The sequence below is a fragment of the Taudactylus pleione genome, unplaced genomic scaffold, assembly GCF_031769625.1.
Source record: "Taudactylus pleione unplaced genomic scaffold, aTauple2 ptg000113l, whole genome shotgun sequence".
In the NCBI taxonomy this organism is placed as follows: Eukaryota; Metazoa; Chordata; class Amphibia; order Anura; family Myobatrachidae; genus Taudactylus; species Taudactylus pleione.
In genome coordinates this window covers 8,225,427-8,248,036 of record NW_028284515.1, presented here as the reverse complement: position 1 = coordinate 8,248,036, position 22,610 = coordinate 8,225,427, and the positions used below count along the sequence as shown (strand labels likewise).

At 39.3% G+C, this 22,610-nt stretch overlaps 1 protein-coding gene across 6 annotated transcripts in view; it reads right to left on the bottom strand.

Annotated features, from left to right (window-relative positions):
• Positions 1-22,610, bottom strand: part of SIPA1L1 (signal induced proliferation associated 1 like 1) — a 289,676-nt gene that overhangs the window by 67,757 nt on the left and 199,309 nt on the right. For all 6 annotated transcript variants that reach the window (XM_088471233.1, XM_088471227.1, XM_088471231.1 and 3 more), the window contains 4 exons: positions 17,690-17,864; positions 12,020-12,123; positions 4,405-4,562; positions 2,513-3,089 (listed from right to left, as the gene is read on the bottom strand). In XM_088471233.1, the coding sequence (XP_088327359.1) occupies positions 2,513-3,089; positions 4,405-4,562; positions 12,020-12,123; positions 17,690-17,864 (1,014 nt within the window). The remainder of the gene's footprint in view (positions 1-2,512; positions 3,090-4,404; positions 4,563-12,019; positions 12,124-17,689; positions 17,865-22,610) is intronic.

Genomic DNA, 22,610 nt, shown 5'->3' with positions numbered 1-22,610 from the left:
ACCAACCACTCAACTCAGTAAAGAGAAACAGTCCATCATTACTTTAAGATATGAAGGTCAGTCGATACGGAAAATTTCAAGAAATGTATGTATCCTCAAGTGCAGTTGCAAAAACCATCAAACGCTATGATGAAACCGACTCTCATGAGGACCGCCCCAGGAAAGTAAGACCAAGAATTACCTCTGCTGCAGAGGATAAGTTCATTAGTTACCAGCCTCAGAAACCGCTACTTAACAGCACCTCAGATTAGAGACCACAAAGTCTTCAGAGTTCAAGTAGGAGACAAATCTCAACATCACCTGTTCAGAGTAGACTGTGTGAATCAGGCCTGCATGGTTGTATTGCTGCGAAGAAGCCACTACTGAGGATGAATAACAAGAAGAAGAGAATTGTTTGGGCCAAGAAACACAAGGAATAGACATTAGACCAGTGGAATTCTGTACTTCGATCTGATAAGTCCAAATTTTAGATTTTTGGTTCCAACCGCCATGTCTTTGTGAGACTGTGAAGCATGGAGGTGGAGGTGTGATGGTGTGGGGGTGCTTTGCTGGTGACACTGTTGGGGATTTATTCAAAATTCAAGGCACACTTAACCAGCATGGCTACCACAGCATTCTGCAGCGCCATGCCATTCCATCTGGTTTGCGCTTACTGGGACCATCATTTGTTTTTCAACAAGACAATGACCCCAAACACACCTCCAAGCTATGTAAGGGCTACTTGACCAAGAAGGAAAGTGATGGAGTGCTGAGTCAGATGACCTGGCATCCACAATCACCCAACCTAAACCCAATTAAGCTGGTTTGGAATGAGTTGGACCGCAGAGTGAAGGAAAAGCAGCCAACAAGTGCTCAGCACCTCTGGGAACTCTTTCGAGACTGTTGGAAAACCATTCCAGGAGACTACCTCATGAAGCTGATTGAGAGAATGCCAAGAGTGTGCAAAGCTGTCATCCAAGCAAAAGGGGCTACTTTGAGGATCTAAAATATAAAACATATTTTGATTTGTTAACACTTTTGTTTGCAACATAATTCCATATGTGTTCTTTCATAGTTTTGATGTCTTCAGTATATTAATCTACTATGTTGAAAATAATTTAAATAAACAAAAACCATTGAATGAGCAGATATGTCCAAACTTTTGACTGGTACTGTATATGAAAGCAGATAATATAGAGAAAAAACACTTCTCTATGTTATTTGCAAACATCTAATTATTTTCACATTGCCATACCATTGTATGGCGAAGGGAAATCATTCAGATGTTATTAAAACAACGCTAAGTACACTTTTGTGGCTTATCTTTTTTTCACATATCGGCAGGATTACCTCTTGCTTTTTGTTTTTCAATGTATTTGTCATTCTTTATAACAGCTACTTTGTTGTTAGGATATAAAGTGAAGTATTTTCTTTTGGCCAAGGAGTGCCACAAATAACTGCTGAGTCATTAAGGGTGCCGTGAAGTAAAAAAGTTTGGGAACCACTGGTTTATGGGACAGCAGAGACACTAAAAATCACTTTATCACAAAGAAGTGGGCAGAGAGAGAAACCTATATTGCTGGAGAGAAAAAAAGTCAAGTACACTCCATTGGTTGAGCCGCATAAAATCATTTTACTTCTGCTTCACATCAGATTGGACTAAGGAAGAATTTTGTGAAAGCTCTGGATAAAGACGGCCAGGCTTTCAGTTATCTGAAGGAAAAGTTTCCGAAGTTAAGTGAAGCAAAGAAAAGCTAAATGGCATATTTGTTGGCCCCCAAATATGGAAACTGCTTACGGATTAAATATTTAACGCTAAATTGACGGAAATTGAGTCTGCTGCTTCGTCCTCCTTCAAGACTTCTATGCGTGGATTCTTAAAGAACAGAAAAGAGGCCAACTACGTGTCCATTGTGAATGAACTATTGGACAACTACAAGAATATGGGTTTTAGAAAGTCAAATTCACTTTTTACATTCCCATCTAGACTTTTTCCCTGACAACCTGAGTAGTGTAAGTGATGAACAGGTGGAACATTTTCACCAAGACATTCTGAAATTGGAGCATCATACCAGGGACGCTGGGACCCTGCAATGATGGGGGTCTACTGCTGGTTTCTTTTTAGAGAGATCAATGAGACACTGTACAAACGGAAAGCATCAATATCCTATTTCCCTAAAGCAAAGTGACTTTACATTTTATCTTTTATTAACAATTACATTCTTGCTAATTTGGATTAAGAGTTTCAGAAGTATAGTTTCCTTGTCAATTTTGTGAATGGTATCTAGGTAATAGATTACATTAAACCAGGGGTTCTCCAATCCAGTCCTCAAGGTCATGTTTTGTGGATTCTTTAATCTGCAAGGTAAGAATCTATTTTTTGGGGGTCAGTAATTATGCCACCTGTGTCCACACACAGGAATCCCCAAGACATGACTTGTTGAGAAAACTTGAGGTTTGAGAATCACTGCATTATACAATTGACATTAGAATACACCAGAATTTAGAAATACTTTACACAGCTTGATCTCACCTCCAGTCTCTTCACAATTTCTTTTATCTCATCAGTATTGGTGGTGTAGCTTCTTATAAATACACACTCCCCTCTCTCATAGAAAATTTTAACAGTTGTGTTGTTAGACGTCCATCCTATAACATCTCGACTTGAGCAGTTAAATATGACAGTTTTTGTTTCATGGTCGATCAGAGCCAGGATTTCATTTGAGATGCACAGGAGACATTCTATCTCCAGAGCATTGCTGAAATCTTCAACTTGGACACTCCAGACAATTGCTCCTGTGCTGTACAGTTCGGCCCATGAGTATGGCTTTGCCTTTTCTTTTTTCTTTGAAGCAAGGGAGATGAATGGAAACTTTCCAGATGAATCAATAGAGGTGTTGGTGACATTTTTTTCTGCAAGGTCTTTCAAATACTCCTGGTGGGTCCTCGTTGCCATAGCTCGAAACTTCTCAGACTTGTGAGCAGCATTCTCTGCGTTAATAACTTTTGCTAATAGGAAGTCCCTGAACACTGCAGATTTAGGAAAGTTAAAACTTTTTGGGATCGGTGGACCAAAGGCAGGTACATCTCTTGATCTTGTAACAGCAACACTGCAATATGGAAAAATAACAAATAATACGATGCAACAAAACCTGAAGACTTCAAATTTCTGACATTAACATGAATAGTATGTAGCAACATTAACAAAATGGCCCCACAAAGGCTGATTTGCCACTCACAAGTGCCAAACAAAAGAAACAACTTTGTAAATGATCAAAATGGACAAATCTACCATCTTGGACCAAGCATAAGCATAACATAGGGAGAGGGAGAAGGTACAACAGTCATCTGCCAACTGGATTTTTGGCTGATCAATTTAATTCAGGTTGTTCTTGGTCATGCAAATTACACAACGCTCTGAACCACTACAGGGCCAGGCTTAAAGAAGATTATCAATAAAAAAAAAAAAACATTGTGAACTTGCTAAAATTCACTGTTTTTGATGGACTTCTTTATAATGACAACTATTTAATTAAAGACAAAAAAAACAACAAACAATTAAATCATACATGTTCTATCTAGAACTTGTTTAAATATCTATATTTCAAACCTTGTGAGCAGGTCTGGCCTGGTCCCTATTAAGGTTTTCACATTTGGAAATTTAGGAAGACTGACCTGGGGCCAAATGAATTGATACATGTGTGGTAGTGATATACCTGTAATACAATGCCTTGTGTGTACGGCATGGAGAATGGACCTCATACTAGAGAAGTCACACCAGTAAAAAAACAGACCTTAAATCACTTCCATAAAAACCTAGGAGTGCCTGAAATGTTTCACCTCTACTTTAACATTTCAAGAAGAAAACAAAAAGGTTACATTCAACATTTAAAATCACAAACAATATGTGCTGTAAATGGAAACAAACATCCCACAATAATACATAAATCATAACATAACAAAATCAATGAAAGGAAAACAAAGTATCAGGCTTTGTTCTATATGCTAATTCATACGATGGGTTTTTTTTTTTTTGCCCATTATAAAACACAAATGTACTATTCTGTAAATCGGGCACATATACACATCTCATTATTTGTCATTGTCTAAACATATAGGAAATTTAGAGACAAAGGCAGCTTTATTTAGAAAGAGGGGTAAATGTCCTATTTAAATAAACAACACACATATAAATGTATTTCCTTTACCGTGACTTAGTACCAGTACTCTGCACCAAATGAGGCAAATTTGTCATTTGTAGATGTGAATCAGATCTGCACTGTAGACACCAGTGCCTCCTGGTAATATTTCCAATTCTTCCATAGTGTCTGATAGCAAATGGTTAAAACAGCCCAACTGAACAGGCCCTGATGCGCCTCACCTATTAAGTGCTATGCAAATTGTCCATGCACTGGGGAATCGTACCTGTAATTGACGGAGTCCGTACATGGGTTGTGAGCTCTTACGATCACGAAGACATGTTGGAAATGAGAGCGGATGTTCTTGGGGCTGAACGGCTGGGCTCCAGGCTCTTGAAACACAATTGTCACAATATCGTTTCCGATGTGACGCTTCCTCAGCAGCTGCAATTAAAGAAAATCACAGCTTTGGACATTTAAGCGACACAATAGATGGCTTCCTAAAAGCTCTTCAGCAAAGTGCATGTAATACTGCCTGATACAGGAGTTTATTTAAGAAAACAGAAGATCACTGCAATTGTAATACGACTAAACAGGTTATTTATTCTCATTTATGACTGGCAGGCAGGCATAAATACATTCTCCTGGGTAATACACATATTAATGGTCTGTTGCAGTCACTGGCATTACATGTACGAGCATGCGTGCACATGATATGGGTTTCATCCCTTAGGTATCGCCACTGTGTGAAATGTCAATTTTAACAAGTTTGAAAATAAATAATAAAAGCATGCTAATAATACATTTCCTGGTGTGCACAAATTAAATAAACACTTAACGAACATTGCAAATTTAATCTTCCTTTTTTTTCTTCACTGGAACACATAATTGTGTAACTGTCCACTATGATGCAAACAATGATTCAGCCTGAAGATACAGTACTTTGAGATTCGATATCCACAAAAAAAAAAAGAGTAAACACAAATAATCAATGATGAACAGATCTTATTCATTACACAGGTCCATAAGGTACCAGACAGGTATAAAACAACATTTACCACCTGGCATACAAAAAGACTGGCTTGTAGCTATAGAGTGACCATAATAGACACTTTTTTAAAGAATGTACTCAGTCTTTCCAGGTCCCTGACCTCCTCTGATGCCTGAAAGCACAGCAGTGTTTGTCCATAAACATGTGAAAACACACGGTATTAAATGAATAATGCATTTCCAATTTAACTCTAAAGGACCCTCCTATCCTCCACCAGCAGTAAATTCTATTTGTGAACATAAAGCAAACAGCAGGGACCCAGACTTCCGTTCCTATGGCAACGTGTGCTGACAACCGCTTACTGTAGCACACTTGTAATTATTTCTCTACGGAGCTGGCTGTTTTAACTGCTGTGGGATCTGCATAATTACCTATAATACAGCATTATTTTATTGTCTTTTTTTTCTAATAGGATGTTCATTGCTGGAAATGGCAAATGACAGTATCGCAAGCCAAAACTGCAGCTCTTTAATGCACATAGTTCACAGATCACTTTATTTCCAAATAGAAGAACATATCTGAAACATGATAGATATTGTTTTAAGATATCAGATTCCCCAGGAAATGACATTAATTGATAGAATGGTCTTATATAGTGAATTACTTTAAGGTCTATGCTTCCTATTAACCATTTTTTCACTCCTACCTAGAAGTCTCCAGGTTTGAAGTGTGTGGGAGACAGAAAAACCTTCAGCCAATAAGACCATCAGAATGTTACAGCAGGACAGAGTATTTCAGATCTGACGATGCTGTTATTTTGGTAGGCAGTGGCCTGTCCTCTCATATGCATATGTTAGGGCATGCATCATAATGATGGGGATTCAGTAAGTAGGAAGCTAATAGACAGATGCTGTAAGCAGTGGCACGGAGCAATGTTGGGTGGCTCCTATCATGTAAATACTGTGGTGTCAAACAGCTTCCATGTGAAACAAATGTACTACATCCACATTGACTTCTCTTTGTTCCTAGAATAAAGCATTTTAGAGGACACAACTAAATGTCACAGTGATATTCTGTTGAACAATTCAGATACATGTACTTTGTTTCATATAAGAGGTCTTACGCATAATTTTGTTGCTATAAAAAAAGATCCGTTTTTTTTTTGTTTACACATTTTGCAATCATATTTCCAATGCATGAAAAACCTTAATAAATGTGTTTTAGATTTGAGCATGATTCAATTTACATTGAATGAAGAATAGTGTGTGTTCCTGAGCATTCACAATATAAACTTTATATCAAAAAGATAATAAAATTGATTACAAGAGGTGCTCAAACAGAGAGTAAAGGGGCTTATCCATTAGCAGATGTATTTCTGAGCGATGAAAGACAAAAGATATCCCATGAAAATTCCGGTGGCTGTGCTGAACGATATCTGTCATGTACATGACAGATTTTGACGAATGATGAGCGATATCGCATGACGACATTCAGGGAGTGGATTTTTTTCACTGCAGCGCTCTGTAGCTGCTGCTAATATATTTCGTTGTTCACTGCATATAAACTGCACGATATTGCTAATATCGTACAGCTATATGCGATAATTGACTAACATGTTGGGGAGATGATGGATGCGATTTATCGGCCACGGGAGTGCGCATCTGTCATCGTTCAGGGCCTATCCATTAGCAGATATAATGAACGATTGAACAATATAGAGTTCATTTTATCTGCTAATGGATAGGCCCCTTAAGAAGTGCCATGGATATATAGACTACTGGCTCATCCTTTGTTCTGCTGCTTTGTAAAGATGAATGTCATCCCATATAACTATTTAAAAATAAACATTGTACATCAAAGTCCATTTTCGTGTGATTGACCACCCAAATGCTACAGTAATGGATCATTGCATGAACAGATGATATAAGCAATACATGAAATATGAATAAAAAGGAGATTTCTGCACGCAAACCACATGTGTGATGGATTGTTCTTTAAATGTACATGGAGGTATATCATCATCTAACAAGTGACAATTATTTCTTTCTCCTTGAGCCATTACGTAACGTTTCTAATGTTTTGTATATTATTGAAATTTAATTGTATTATTTTTTAAATAATGATCCCTCTGTTATGTTGTCAAACCAGAGACACTGCACGCAATGCTTGTAGACTTCTGCATCCCAAATGAACATTTTCACTATCGGCATCAAGCCATTCTTTACAGCATTTATCCTCTAGTCTAAAAGGGGCCCATACACTAGCGTCGGATTGTCGCGATCCTGCGATAGAGATTTCACTGATTTGCAGAACACGATCAAAATATGATCGTGATTAGCAAATCGGTGCAACTTAACATGTATAATTTCACCGTACTTCCAACGGATCGCGGAACATCGGTGGCTGCCGGTCTGCACTTCCGAACGGCGGATTGGCGTTTCCAATCCGATCGCAGGATCGGACAATAAGTTGTTAGGTGTATTATTATCAAAAAGCACCCACATTTCATGTGATGCTATAGTAATACCGATCTCACAACTGCTAACATTTTCGAGGGCCCCTAAGACTAGGATACGAATAGGGAAATAAAAATGAGCAACTAGTAACATCTACAAATATAAAAGTAACTTTTTGTGGGATTTCCGATTGGTAAATGAACTGAAGAACACAATCAGCTACCCTTAGCACCCAATTAGAGAAATGTCCAATAAGCAGCAGCAGCTGTACTTGGCTAGTTAGCAACTATACTTGCAGGGGAATACATCTCAGGCTCCAATAAGATAATGGAACATTTACACATTTTTTGTAAAAGGGTTGTATTAGTCCCAGATTGTTACAGGGAATTTACCCTGGTAAGTGAAACAGGTCGGCCATATAGATTCTGGTAGGTTGTTGGCCCATAGTGATGTGAATGTAAAGCTGGGTACACACTATACAATATATTATCCGGATGCGGATCAAACAATATAGTGCACACATTGTATAATGTGTATGTCTGATCAGTAGTTCCAGACAGTGGATCATAGCATCGTCCCATCTGCTGTCCTGCACGTAAGATGGGATGAAGCAATGAACGACGTGGTGCAGTTACATGCAGCATGTAATGATACATCGTGCAGTCATATGCTGGATCGTGAAGTGTGTACGGTGTGCGCTGTGTATCGTTAGATCGGCGCGTAGCTGGCTGACACCGCTGTACGGCGAGTACCCAAATTAATGGTAAAGGGTTCATTTGCTAAGGCGCGGCATGTCAAAGTTGCCGATAGTTGGTGGCTTAGACTGACCGTTTTAACACAGCAATAGGAATTAATGCTAAAACAATCCTTAGTAAATCTATTCCTAAGGACTTGTACAATTTGCTTAGAATCACTGGGCCTGAAACAAATGGAAAGCAGAAGTCTATTTGTTCCATTCTTATCAAACGCACAATCAATTCCAGTCTGGCTATTCTTCCAGTACTCACCAGCCCAGGTATTTTGTTTAGCTCTTAGGAGCTGGATGAGTAATAATTAGTACACCTGAGCTAATAAACTTCCTTTATAAACATTGTTTCCACACCACAGATGGCAAGGAGCTGAACTGCTTAAATAGCATAACTAAGCCACACATGTTATTGTGCTTGATTGCATTTAATTGCCATATGATCTTGTGCAGTTGGCATGGCTAAGTCACTCAACAATAGTTACAATAGTAAGGTTGCTAAATGTGCAGAAAGGGGAAGGGTTTTGTGTGTTTTGTGCTGTAGCCCTTTTGTGTGAACACAAATAAGAAACTGTTTTTACACATATAAAAAGATTATGCAAAAAAACATTTAAAAATGACTGTAAGGTACAGAGTTAACCCGACACACCCACCCGTGTGAACATTAGCTGGTAAACACAAAGTATAGCTGCGAATATTGTTATTAGCTCTTTTATATACAGATGTGTCCTTACACATCTTTGCTGCAGTTGTACCAAAATGCCCCTCACCACTATCGCCAGGCGTCCTGTTTTTGCCAGAAATGTGTCTAAGTCGCAATGCGATGGGAATAGGACGCATCTGTAGACTGTGCTGATTAATTTGGTATGTGTCACTGGTATATCTGTGTGTGACTGAGTCTCTGAATCTGTATACGAAGTGCAACAATGTAGCAGCCGCTGCTTTTTTCATTCCAAGTTCCGTTGTGCTTCATATACAGACTCCGATGCACACAGATATACAAGTGTGGTACATCAAATTAATCAGCATAGTCTGCTGGTGTGTATTAGTCCCATTGCATTTTGACTTAGATTAATTTTCAGCAACAAAAAAGGCCCAAGGCTAGCAGAATTGCATGGGACCTGGCGGGTCACTCATTAAGGCTAGATGTAGGAGAGCTACCGTAGATGTACGAGAGCACATCTGTAGTGTTGCTTGTTTTAAGCAGTCTTTTATATGCAACCAACATGTATGAAGAGTCCTTTAAAATAGACCGTAAGACACCTGGGGTTTATTTACTAATTGTTTTTTTTTGTTTCCTTCATGATTTTTAAAATTGGCACACATCAGATGCAATTTTCAGTCCCAAACCGCTCACAGATTAACCACTTAACTGACGAAATCTTTTTCCAAAAACCGCTCCAAAATTGTCGGTTTCTTTTATGACTGAATTAGGTCAAGAACACAATTTTAAACTTATCCATCACAATTTTATTTGAAAAAAAAATTTTTTTTTAAAACCCAGTATACCATAAAAATAGCAATTTTTATGTTATACTGTAGTGATGGCCATTGACAGCTGTACCATCGATGGTTCAACCATCGTTAGAAGCCATCAATTGTTTAGCGATTGGGCAAGATCTGTGTAGACCACAACTGTCGATGTTTCATAAACATCGATTGAGGGCTACCAACGATGGTGCAACATTGATGGCCACCAGCAATGGCAAACCACTTGTTTACAGTCAGGCCATCGATGTTTACAAACCGTCGATGGTCGGTTGCCATCCCTAATCAGAGGCTCTGCAATATCTATCGAATATATATATTCGATATAGATATATATATATATTCGATATAGATATATATATATTCGATATAGATATATATATATATTCGATATAGATATATATATTCGATATAGATATATATATGTGTTCGATACAGATATATATATAAGCTCGATATAGATATATCTATATATTCGATATATATATCGAATATATATATATCTCGAATATATAGATATATCTATATATATATATATATACACTGCTCCTACTTACACACACGTGTATATATATACACACATATATATACTGCTCCTGCTTACACACACATATGTGTGTGTATGTATATATATATATATATATATATATATATATATATATATACATACATACATACATACACACACACATATATATATATATATATATATATATACACACACACACACACACACACATATATATATATACACACACACACACACACACACACACACACACACACACATATACATACATATATATGTATACACATGTTTTATAACTATTTTTGTATTTTGCCCGATCACTGTGGCCAGCAGTGATCGGGACACATGGGACTTGGGGAGGTGGAGCTGAGGCCGGAAAGTAGTGGGAGGGGCTGCCAAGGTACATAGCAGCAGCGGCGGCTACCAGAGCCGCTGCTGCTGCTGACTACACAGTGATCTTGCTGATCAATGTGATCCGGAGCCGCAGCGGGAGGGTGTCCCGCTAGCGGCCCGGCTACATAGCAGCAGCGGCGGCTACCAGAGCCGCCGCTGCTGCTTCTCTCACACAGTGATCTCACTGATCACTGTGATCCGGAGCCGCAGCGGGAGGGTGTCCCGCTAGCGGCTCCACTACATAGCAGCGGCGGCGGCTACCAGAGCCGCCGCTACTGCCTATTATTGAAATGGCTGTCCGATCACTGCTGGCCACAGTGATCGGGCGCAGCAGCAGCAGCGGCTACAGGAGCCGTGGCTGCTGCTTCTACGGGGGTGCCGCCGGGGCCCGATCACTGTGGCCAGCAGTGATCGGGACACAAAGGAGGAGGCGGCGCAGGTGTAGAGGGACCGGCAGGTCCCTCTGAGATGGGCGACTGCTGGAAGTTAACTTACAGCAAGCCGCCCACTGTGTTTCTCTGACTGGTCGTATCAGATACGACTGTGCCAGGCAAGCGGTTAAAGGCTGCTCCACAGTGTTTGCCCAGTTATTAGGTGAGCTAACCTGACCTTGACGAATTTGGCAATAGCTCTTTCTGGGCAGTTTGCTTCATCTATACAGACTAGAAACCATGCGATTATAGGTATTAATCAACGTTTCAGAAACCTGATGGAAGAACATTAAAAGTTCTGAAATGTTGATTAACTACAGGCTCCTGAAGTCATAAGTTTACCAAGTCGCCTGAGTGCCACCCCTATTGTGTGATTTCTATGGTTGGTACCCTGCCGGGTAACCAGGAAGAAAGCCCCGAACGCAGGTATGTTTGTATATAGCAAAGGCTCTTTGAATTTTATTACAAAAATACCTAATTTTCAGAATTTGATAAATGGTTTAATTTCTACATCCCCATAAAGTATGGGGAGTGTGGAACTGAACGCAGCAGGACTGTAACAAGTAGATATCAGTGATATCTCCTTCGCTACATGTTAGATGAATAGCAGTGATACTTGAAAATAACAAATAAGTAAAAAGGGAGGGAAAACTTTACTTTAGTTATGATGAAAAGGTCCCTCAAACACTAATTGGCCTGCATGTAGGGTAACAAAATGTCACCTGACCAGGAACACAGACCGCACATGAGGCACTATAAAAATCTGTTGTTTTTTTTGCTTGCAACCAGTCCACATAATAAAACACAGCTAGTCTTAAAGCATTTATCTATAACATTTTCCATAAGGGCTCAGATGAAAAGTACTTACCTGTTGCTTGTTGTTTGGAGTGTATGGCAGCATGGTAGAGACATGAAACATGATCTCGTAATCCTTGTATGTAGTGTAAAGAGAGTGGGTACCAGTTGAATCGGCTGTTAACAGATAAAGGGTTAAACTATTAGTGTATTTATGGCAGAGACGGAAATGTAATATCTACGTAGCATTATGTTTGGACTTTAACACTGGTAGTTGAAATCCTCACCCTAGTATAGAATGCACTAGCAATAAAAGATACCACATTGTCTGCCATGCTCCCAAAATAAATTAGATTGGAGTATAATTTTAAGGTTTTATATTTTTCCCAATGGGTATTTTGTGCTTTCACATAGATGTGGATCAAATGTAAAACGTAAGTTGATTTAAGATAAAAAAAAGTTTCCTAGCAGAATGGCTGAACACATCCACAAATAAGGATATAATCCTTTCAACTTGTTGATCTACATTAAGCATATATTATTTTGCTAATGGAGACCTGGAATCACCTGTTAAATGCCACCAGAATGCCAAAAACTGTATTTAGAGAGCTTCTAACTTCAGAGGCAAAACTGTATCAATTCTAATTGCTGTGAGTCATATAGTGAATGTAAACGGATATCCATTATTCTTGTGTCAGTGAATCACAAATATGAACTATTGTTAAACTTTATTGAATACATTTAAACAGTATACAAGTATATAGCAGCAGTTTTAGTTTGTATCAGATATTGTAACTGGTTCTAATGACTCATCTATTGTGCAATATAACAATTTTGCCATGATAAAACCAACTTTGTGGCCTCAAGAAATTCATCCTTGATGCAATGAAGAAAGACTTTTCACTGCTCTTTTTGTTCTCAATATATTTATCCTTGATATCTCCATTGAAAAGACCCATCAATGCCTCCATTTAATGGTTTTCTGCTATTTGCTTTTAGAGTTGCACCCACTCGGTCTCTGTTACATGCTGTGCTCTGGTGTTCTAGTCATGTCAGTACATACAATAGACATAGTTTTAAACAAAAACACAGACACGCAGATGAACTAATTCAAATTCAGGTGTTTTTTGTATTCACTTTTTGTAATGTCAGCCATGAGAACCCAGACGTTTAATATACAGTACACCAGCTGCATTAAAAGTAATTTGTATGCGGATTTAGAGTCGCATTAATTTGTCCGCACCTGAGGCTGCATCACTTGTTTGGCAATAGATGCGAATCGCTGCCTATATTCAGAATTTGCTGCATCTATGTGGCCGCACTGCACCTATAGATTTGCTTCTGAAAGTAGCAAGAGTTCATTCTAAAATCAGACGGACCTCTGCAGGCCCACAACTCTGTAAAGCCTGAAGTTCTGTCTCAACACCCACAGAATGCTCACCCTACTTGCGAATGATCAGTTGTTGCCCAGTTACACCCATTATGCCACAAGAGGAGATGCAGCTGAGATGCATAGGACTCTGAATTACCCGTAGCAGCTCAAAGTTGCTCCAACAACTGCGCAATTACTAAAATTTGCGAGATCCATCCGCAAAGCAGACTTGCGCACAGCTCTGAATCAGGCCCACAGTGTCTCTGGTATTAAGCTTTTAGCCAAAGGGTTCTTCAGTGATGGCATTTGTCCGGAAAAGAACATGTTGTCTATAGCAGAGACTAGACTCTGATTTAGGAGCGGAGCTGGCAGACTGTGCTATGATCTATCCTACACCAATATAAGGGGAATGCATCAAACCTTTAAAACAGGACAGCTGTAGAGCTTGTTCATAGCGACTAATATGTTTCTCGCTGTCATTTCAGGGAATGTACCTGATAAATGATAACTAGAAGCCTGCTGGTCGCTATGTGTAGCTCCTCCACTCTTTTGAGAAGGTTTGATACATCTCCCCCTTAATACGTAATTTATAGCTCTTAAGGTCTAAAGAAATCAGACCCTGGGACACAGGGTGCCAAATTCACAGTGCCCAAGACAGTGTGTACAGTAGTAAGGCAAAACGATGGAAACAGGGTAACAATCACCATCATTCAGAGGAATATGCTGTGTGGAGAATATGATTATTCCATTCAAACAACATCTCAAATATTCATAGTTTTGGCAACCTTCTGGACCTTTAAAATTTGGTAACTAAATGAGGTGCTGGCATTCTATAAAAAGGTCAAGGAGTGCAATTTCCACTATGACATTCTAAATATAGTATGGTGGGATAAAAAGACTAAGGGGTACATTTACAAAACAACGCTTCTCGGTGGGCTTGACCCTGAACGTAAAAAGGCACTAACATTGAAAACAAAACACAATTCTTGCAGGCCGCTGCTTCTTAAATGTACACTTAAGCGTTAAACTGCAGCTTTATGTGGCTGACAAGATTTTACAGACTTATGGGGGGCATCCACTACAAGATCTGAAAACGACTGCACGATTACGACATTGTAATCGTGCAGTCGTTTGTCAGTCGTGTGATGTGCCTGCACTGAACGAGCAGACGTTCAGTGCAGGGTCATCCATCATCTGGAAACATGATGAGCCTGACGATATCGTCAGGTTGACCAGCATGTTTGCACGATGACAGATGTCTAAAAGACCAAATTTTCAAACGATGTTCAAACGATTATCGAACAATTTTATCGTTATCGTTCAACTTTAGCGTCTAGTGGATACCCCCCTTTAACCACAAAATTTAAGACAAATCTATTCATAGTTTCTTACAAATCCCAACCACCATGCACCACTACCAACACAGTTGAGGTTTTGGAACTGTCCAGTAAAGTTGAAAAAGTATTTTAACACTTATTTGGGAGTAATTTACTAACAAACAGCAATAACTCTCAGCAACCAATGCAATATTTCCCATAAATTCCAAATTGGTTATGAATACATTACAATTAAATCACTATAATAAAAATATAATGAATGACAAAAAAGGGCAACTAAGAAATGTTTTATCTAAACATATAACAACAATTATTTTTACAGAGTATTAAATGGTTCTAAAACTTTTCTAATAATTTACCTTGAAAAAAAACAAAAGTACATGTCCACACCCCATATTTAAAGATTCTTTTAGAAATAACACAATTGGTGATGATCACATAACTTGCTACAGTAGCAAGTACAAAGCAGGCTTGCTTTGTTTCATAAACCAACCTATCTACTTCTGTCCAATGTGTCTAGATTTTACAGCTGCTGTGTTTTGTTGCCAGGAAAGGCGAATGAAAACATGGTTGCTCAATGCTGAACTGTTCCAAATGTGTGCTGAACCATGCTTAAAACTTGCTGCAAAAACCAGCCACACAATCATTTCAAGTTTCCAATACGCTGAATGGACAGAGCTACATGCCAGGGAATACTTTCTGGAACCATGAATCATTTCTTTTTGATGGTGGTCTACTATTTGTAGACAGATGGGTGGGCTTTATTTTCCATTCCCAAAGAGTCAGAAGAAGATAAATATTCCTGCAGTTCTAGATAAAGAGAACGCTCTACTGTTTTCTAACTGTTGTTTGGTACAAGTAGTACAAGTAATAAATGTATTGCATTGAATCTCTGATTAGACCTGGTAATGCAACAAGAACACATTTAGCAGAGATTGGTAACTTTATGCTTTGGGGTTAGCCATGAAGGAGTATAAAGAAAGGTTTTAAACGGATTAGCACCTGGGTTATTATACTGCCCACCAGTTTCACTATGACCAGCAAATCAGACAGCTGCTCATCTAGGTGAGACATGCACAATGCTGCCACCAAACACCCTCAGTGCCAATGTATATATTAGGGAATTTAGAAAGGTGGAAGTGAAAAGTGAAGAGGGGATCACGGAACCTTAAGGTGGAAGAAAAGGGCTTAGGATATCACAGAGACTAATTTATTGCTAAGCGTTATTCTTATGCTGTGTATTTGTGTTTGATGGTATTAATGTAAGAAAGTGCTACAATCTCCATTAAACAGCTGCTAAGATGTACGGTTTTGAGACTATAGGGGGTATATTACATTGCATGGTTTTTATATGCGTTATTAGGGACAGATCAAGCTTCTCCCTATGGCACAGAATTAATATCACCCCTTTAATCTGAGGAAATTCAACATAAATACTTATAAACAAGTCAGATGTGTTCACATACACCTATCCTCGAGTCGCGTCGAGTAGCCCCGTTTAGCGCGCCATGACTTGGTGACTTAGCAGCATCAACACACTAATCCTAAGTACCTAGTACACCTTAAGCAAACTAAGATGCAAAATTGAGGTAAATGTAGCAAAACGGAGATAAAAATACATAATCTAGGGTAAAAGGTACGAGTGACCTATGCCATGCATCGTTATGTTTAGTCTGTGACATACCAGTTCTTTGGTACAAAAATACTAAGTACAGGGTACTAAATATAAGCAAAGCAAGATTCATAATAGATAAAGGTAATAAATTGATTAAAAAAGTATGCAGTCTGTTTAAAAACGCAAAAGAAAAGTCCAAAATCTGCGCCATGAATGGTTATGCTATATCTGTTACTTCACACCAATTACTTTTTGACCAAACAAAACTAATACCATGTACCTAGTACACTATGGGTCTGATTCATCACAGATCGCAACTGCGTGCGCAGGTCCGCTGATGGTGCGTACTGCGCATGTTTTGTAGTGCGCGTGCGAGAAATAGCATTGTGATTGCACTGCGATCACCTATACAGATACAAAGCCATCACAGACAGGACATCAGTGTTTGGGGAGTGGTGACGGGGGAGTGGTAGGAGAAACGCAGCTGCTTGGGAATGCATAAATTAGCCACTGCGAAAGCATACGAGTATGAGTACATATTGAGTACTCAATGCGTGCGACAAGGTTAGCAATTTCTGAGTAAGGTCAGACCTGTTGTAATTGTGCGTGACGGGCCGATGTTACTCGATGTTTCCGATGTATATGCAGAATTGCAAGGTTTTACGGATGTGAGATAGCGGTAGTGGGTGTCTTTATGCTGGCTGTGCGACGGGGCTTTGCGATTGCATTCATTAGCATATTTTCGCAGCAGACCTGTGTGCGTAATCGCAGCCGCAATCCATAGTGAATCAGGCCCTATATGCGTACTAAGACACAAAATTGAAGAAAAAGTAACAAAATTCAGGGAAAGTATGCAATGCACATGTGGGTGGCGTCAGAAACCTCACACCATAAGGCGCAAAAGGATAGGTGTCTGAGGACACATCTGGAAAAGTACTGTTGGCTTCAATATCTGGATATTATTAATGTCATTTGTAAAATAAAAAGCAGTAAAAAAAATAAATAATTCAGATTAGGTGACGACCACCCTCATAGCATGAGGTCACTGGCTGATCTGAACTTTGCAGGTGCAGACATCTCATGGTGATTGGTTTATTTGGAACACCCACTGATTGATTGGACAAACATTAAAAACTATTTACAAACTGTACTAAAACAATTACAAAATCTAATTGGTTACTAAGGGCGATGCCACATTTTCATAAACTAATATTATACTATATTTGACATATATAACAAATTGTCTTGTCATTTCTTTCACGGATGTTCTCCACATCATACATAATTAGCCTGAGTAATAAAATAATTAAAAATGTGCCAAATGTTACAGACATAATAAGTAGAGTGTCATGTTTGTTGTAATGCTAAATACAGTATAATGTTATTTATGGTGAAGTGAAGGTAGTTGTTGATTCTTACTTTTGGTATCCAGCTGAGCTCTGTACTTTTCAAATCCTTTAAGTCGCACCCTTTCTCCCAATAGTTGCAGGAATTCCTCGAAGGCTGGCCCTGCTGCCTCATTATTGTACATTTCCTCCTCTGTGCTTTGACCAGCTTTGCAGTACATTATGCCAACCTTTAGCTGGTAGCTTAGCTGTAACAAAACAAGCTGGTTAGAGAGGATCATACAGATTCACATCTACCAAATACTTCTTTTAAGACCTCACTTACATAACATTGAGGCTGATAAACCTCAAAACTTTGCACCACTATCAGTCACAAACTAATGCAAATGTGGAATCCAGCAGCAGAGTATCTGCTCATACAAATAGACTCTTCAGTACAAGGTGATGTATCTGGATTGCTCACTATTATTCCCGAATAATATGTCCCTGGCAGGCCAGTATAGCATTGACACCTTGGGAGGCATACTTGCTATTAAGCCCAACCATGTCTGAAGTTTCGGGGGCGGAGCTTCGCACTCATGTCATTGTGGCTCCATCCCCCGACATTCAAGGTTGTGAAATGCAGCATACTACAACAGAGGGCAGGACCGCAATGACACAATTCAAATCAAATTGCATCCTTAAACCCCACGTGAACTAAGGATAGCAATCAAATAGTGCCATCAAAACTTCATCAATGGCAACACTATCAACAATCGGTGGTCGAGAAGTGGGCAGCATGCGGGAGACTGGTCCACTCTTTCAGGAGCCGTAGAAAAACCCTCAAAACTCAGGACTCTCCTAGACATTCCAGGAGAGTTGACAAGCATGTTGTGAGTATAACCACAAATTATACTTGGGTTTTAAAAAACACTTAGTGGGGAAATAATTTGTTTACCATCGCCAACAGCTCTCATCTGAAGTGACGGCAAATATTTAATTGATGTGCCGCTGAGCGCAAGAGCTGTGGGCGCCCATTATTTCTATTTGCACCGATCTGAAGTGGTGAGCACAAAAATATGCTCAAAGTAGGACTTCTGGACGCCAAAACTGACGTTTGAGCAGCGTGCCCAGCAGTTTGCATGGATTTAGCCGCTTTACTCGGCTAATCCAGGGGCATTTCAGTGCAACATGGGATATAGGTAATAGGCACCCTCAGCACTCGCGCCTAGTGGCACAGCAATTCAATATTGCACGTCACTTTAGACGGGAGCTGCAGGTGCAAGTAAACAAATAAATTCCCCCCATGAAGAGAAAAAAAAAATAGTCAATGAACTTCTACGAACAAGTGCCATGGGGGATATGGTGTCACAAACTGCATTCCATCTGTTTTTGCACATAACCTATGAAATGATGCCTACCTCCTATAACAGCGTAATTCAGCAAATGTCTAGTCCAAAGATCAGTGAGGACATAGACCCATCATGCATAACCCACAGTTATAGTCATGTTACTCTGCTATTTTTAAAATGGGCAATGGACAATATTGCAATAAACTACCACTCAAAGCATATTGTCCATTTCTAAACTATGTAACTCAATTATACAAAAAGTGGTAACTCTTATATTATGGAAAACTATCAGTGAGGGGACTTTAGCACTGGGTGACCATCACACAGATTGCTGCCACAATAACGTGCAAGGTGTAGTTTCTCATAACGAAGACAAAGGAGTTTGTGGCTTTGTAACCTATGAGTGAGTAATATAGGACTTCTCATTAATTACTTTATTTTGATCAAATTAAATGAGTAAATAAGGTACATAGGGACTTGTAAAAATCAATTATATTAAGTAAAGGTAACTGCTAGCAGTACAATATTGGTTAAAAGTGATTCAGAATGATCTTTTCCACCAGGTGACCCTAGACCACGATATCCTACACCTTAAAAGGACAAAATGGCAACCCAATCCCCAAGGACTTTAGTAGTCTGTCCAGGTACAAAACAAAATAGCTTCAATTTTCCAATTGAAACTGTCCCTTGTACAAATGTTAGAAGACTAAGGGGCATATGTATCAAAGCTTGATGTGAGATAAAATTGTGAGATATATATCACCAATCAGCTTCTAACTTACATTTTGCAGGCTGTGTTTAAGAAATGATAGTTTGGAGCAGATTGGTTGGTGATATATATTTCACAACTTTATCTCACATCAAGCTTTGATACATATGCCCCTAAAGCCGGCCATACACGGTGCGATATTGAAACGTCACGATGTGTTGTACGATCTCCCTTGAAATTCTCCATACGATGTGTTCAAATGGTCTACGATTGATCGGTATGATCATATGATACGGATGCTAATGTGCATCACATTGTACACAATAGATCGCAATCTTACGGTTTTGCCGTAAGATCTACGATCCAGCTATACGACGGTGGGGACGTGCATCGGCAACGTAAAAGGACAAAAACAATACATGTTGTGCATGATTGATCGTTAGATCGATCAAAATCGGCCATATCATGCAAAAGAAAAAAATTGCACCGTGTATGGGTCGCTTATCTGAAAGGGCTATTGTTTTCTTCACCAATGTCTACCTCTACGGATGCACTGTAGATCCCGTTACTTTGACACCAGCATCATAAATAGTCATGGTGTTAGTACAGAATTTTACCAAGCCAATATCAATAAAAAATTATGAGAAAGAGGAAACCAGTTCATGGAAATTGGGAGAGAGCCCACTTCTCTATTTTCCACTCCAGCCTCCTTGACTGGCCCGTGCACAAGAAAGTCTCTATTTATAATAGACAGTCATTGGCAGAAAGTGAGACAGACATTGCATGGAAGAACTGTAAGCACTGAAGCACTTATTCATGCAGCAGAATTTGCATCTCACAGTCAAAGAAATTTATGTCAAAGGAAAGTATTATCAGGGGCCATTAACGTAAACATTATCAGAGGCCATTAACATAAAACATTTGACAATAAAACAACTTCCATATGATCTAAACATTGAATAATATTCCCATGTTTAACTATACATTTACAGAAAGTTCACATTAATTGTTTTACATTCGTTTACTTAATCTGCAAACTTCAAAAAGGTTGTCTGCCAAAATGTGCTTTAAAAAAAAAAAAAAAGCACGCTTAAATGAATTTCCATACTACAAAAATATCTCAGAATATAAATGCTACTGCCTAATCGTTTATACGGCCTGTTATACTTAAAGCTCATCTCTTACCTACAGACATCCATTGAAGACAACCATTTTTGAAAGATGCTGCCTATCAATTCATTATCAACTATGTAGCTCCTGGACAGAACTCTCTAGAGTCTTGGTACATCCCATAACATGGCATGTGAAACACATATAGGACCAAGTTTGGACTGTGCTGCCAGGGAATCGGGTAATTCCCTGGTGGGCCCAACTGCATAGTGGACACGCCCTTTTCTGTGAAGGGGCGGAAATTAGCAGACAGCGACGAGGTGGTGGTGGGGGTTATGCTGCTGTCATAGAGGTCATGACATCACCCGCGATGTGAGGAGCCTGCCCTGCGCTCCTGCTGGAGGCTTCTTTAGTCTCTGATAGCTTTAGAGACCAGCGAACCCAGTTCCAGTAGGGGGAGCCACATTTTAGAAACAAAGGAGTCGCATGCGGCTCGAGAGCCACGGGTTGGCCACCCTTGCTCTAGTAGATAGCGACCATGATATCTGGAGACTGTCCACAGTAAGATTTCAACAGAAGTAGCCGAGTGACACACAAAAAAATTTGCAATCCTCTGGTGGGCACTTCGTCCCCCAGTCCGACACTGTATAGGACCCATTATAATTAGACAATCAGCTCTATGTACCATGGTAACACTCACTTTGCTAGGAAGTATATTGTATAAAAAATATATACAAGAAACCACATATTTGCTTAATAATATTATTATAGGTTTAAGGCCCTTAACCTTTTCGACTATCACACACGGAAAGTTAAATCTGAAAGTAAACATTAGAAACGACTGACTACCTTTCTGTATAGTAATCTGTCGTTTGCAATGCACAGTAAATAAGCATGATGTGAGCTTTACTTGTGTTAGGCTAATTGAAGGGCACCTAGTCAATTTGCGTGTCTAAAACTGACAGACGTGAGAGAATAATTTACAGAGTTTAGGAGGCTGAGAAAGTACATACAAGTTTTATTGTGTCTGAAAGGATATGTCAGAGGTCAGTTTAGAAAGGAGAAACACACACAAAGGAGCAGTTCTTTCAAAGCTTTAGCATTACTTAAAATTGATAAACTCTTTTAAAATGGTTAATCATCACCACTTAAAGCATTCATTTACCATTACCGTCCATTAACAGCGTAACAACAACTATAGCAGCGTAGGCTACAGCTTGGTGTTTGGGAGCAGAGCTGGACCTGCATTTAGAAGAAATATGCCTTGTCGGATTTGGTCGCTGCAGAACCGATCAATGTATTGAAAACAAACATGAAATAAAGTTCTTATTCATATTAACAGTAATATTTGATTCTCCAACAGGCACAAATATACCTACAGAAGTGTCCTCTTACACCTAGCCATGTGTGACGCGAGATGCCACACGTCACAAGTGAGTCGACAGGTCCCGTCTGACTTGTGCAGGGAATATTTTTTTTTTGCTTGAAAATGTGTCTTAGTTGCAAATGGATGCAACAAACCGCTTCACCAGACTGCCCTGGTACATTTCATATGCGACACCTGTATATCTGTGTGCGACTGAGTCTGTATACAAATCACAACGGAACTTGGCGTGGAAAAAGCTGCGGCTGCTACATCATAGCACGTCTTATACAGATCCAGTCTCCGTTGCACATGATGTGTCGTATATCAAATTAATCAGTGCAGTCTCGTCCGTATGCGACTAAGGCGCATTGTGGCCGAAAAAGGAGCGAAAGATGATTTGCACAAGCAAACTCAGACGGGACATGGAGTGAGAGGGGCTATTTGCCGTAGACTGCAGCAATAGTGTATAAGGGCACAT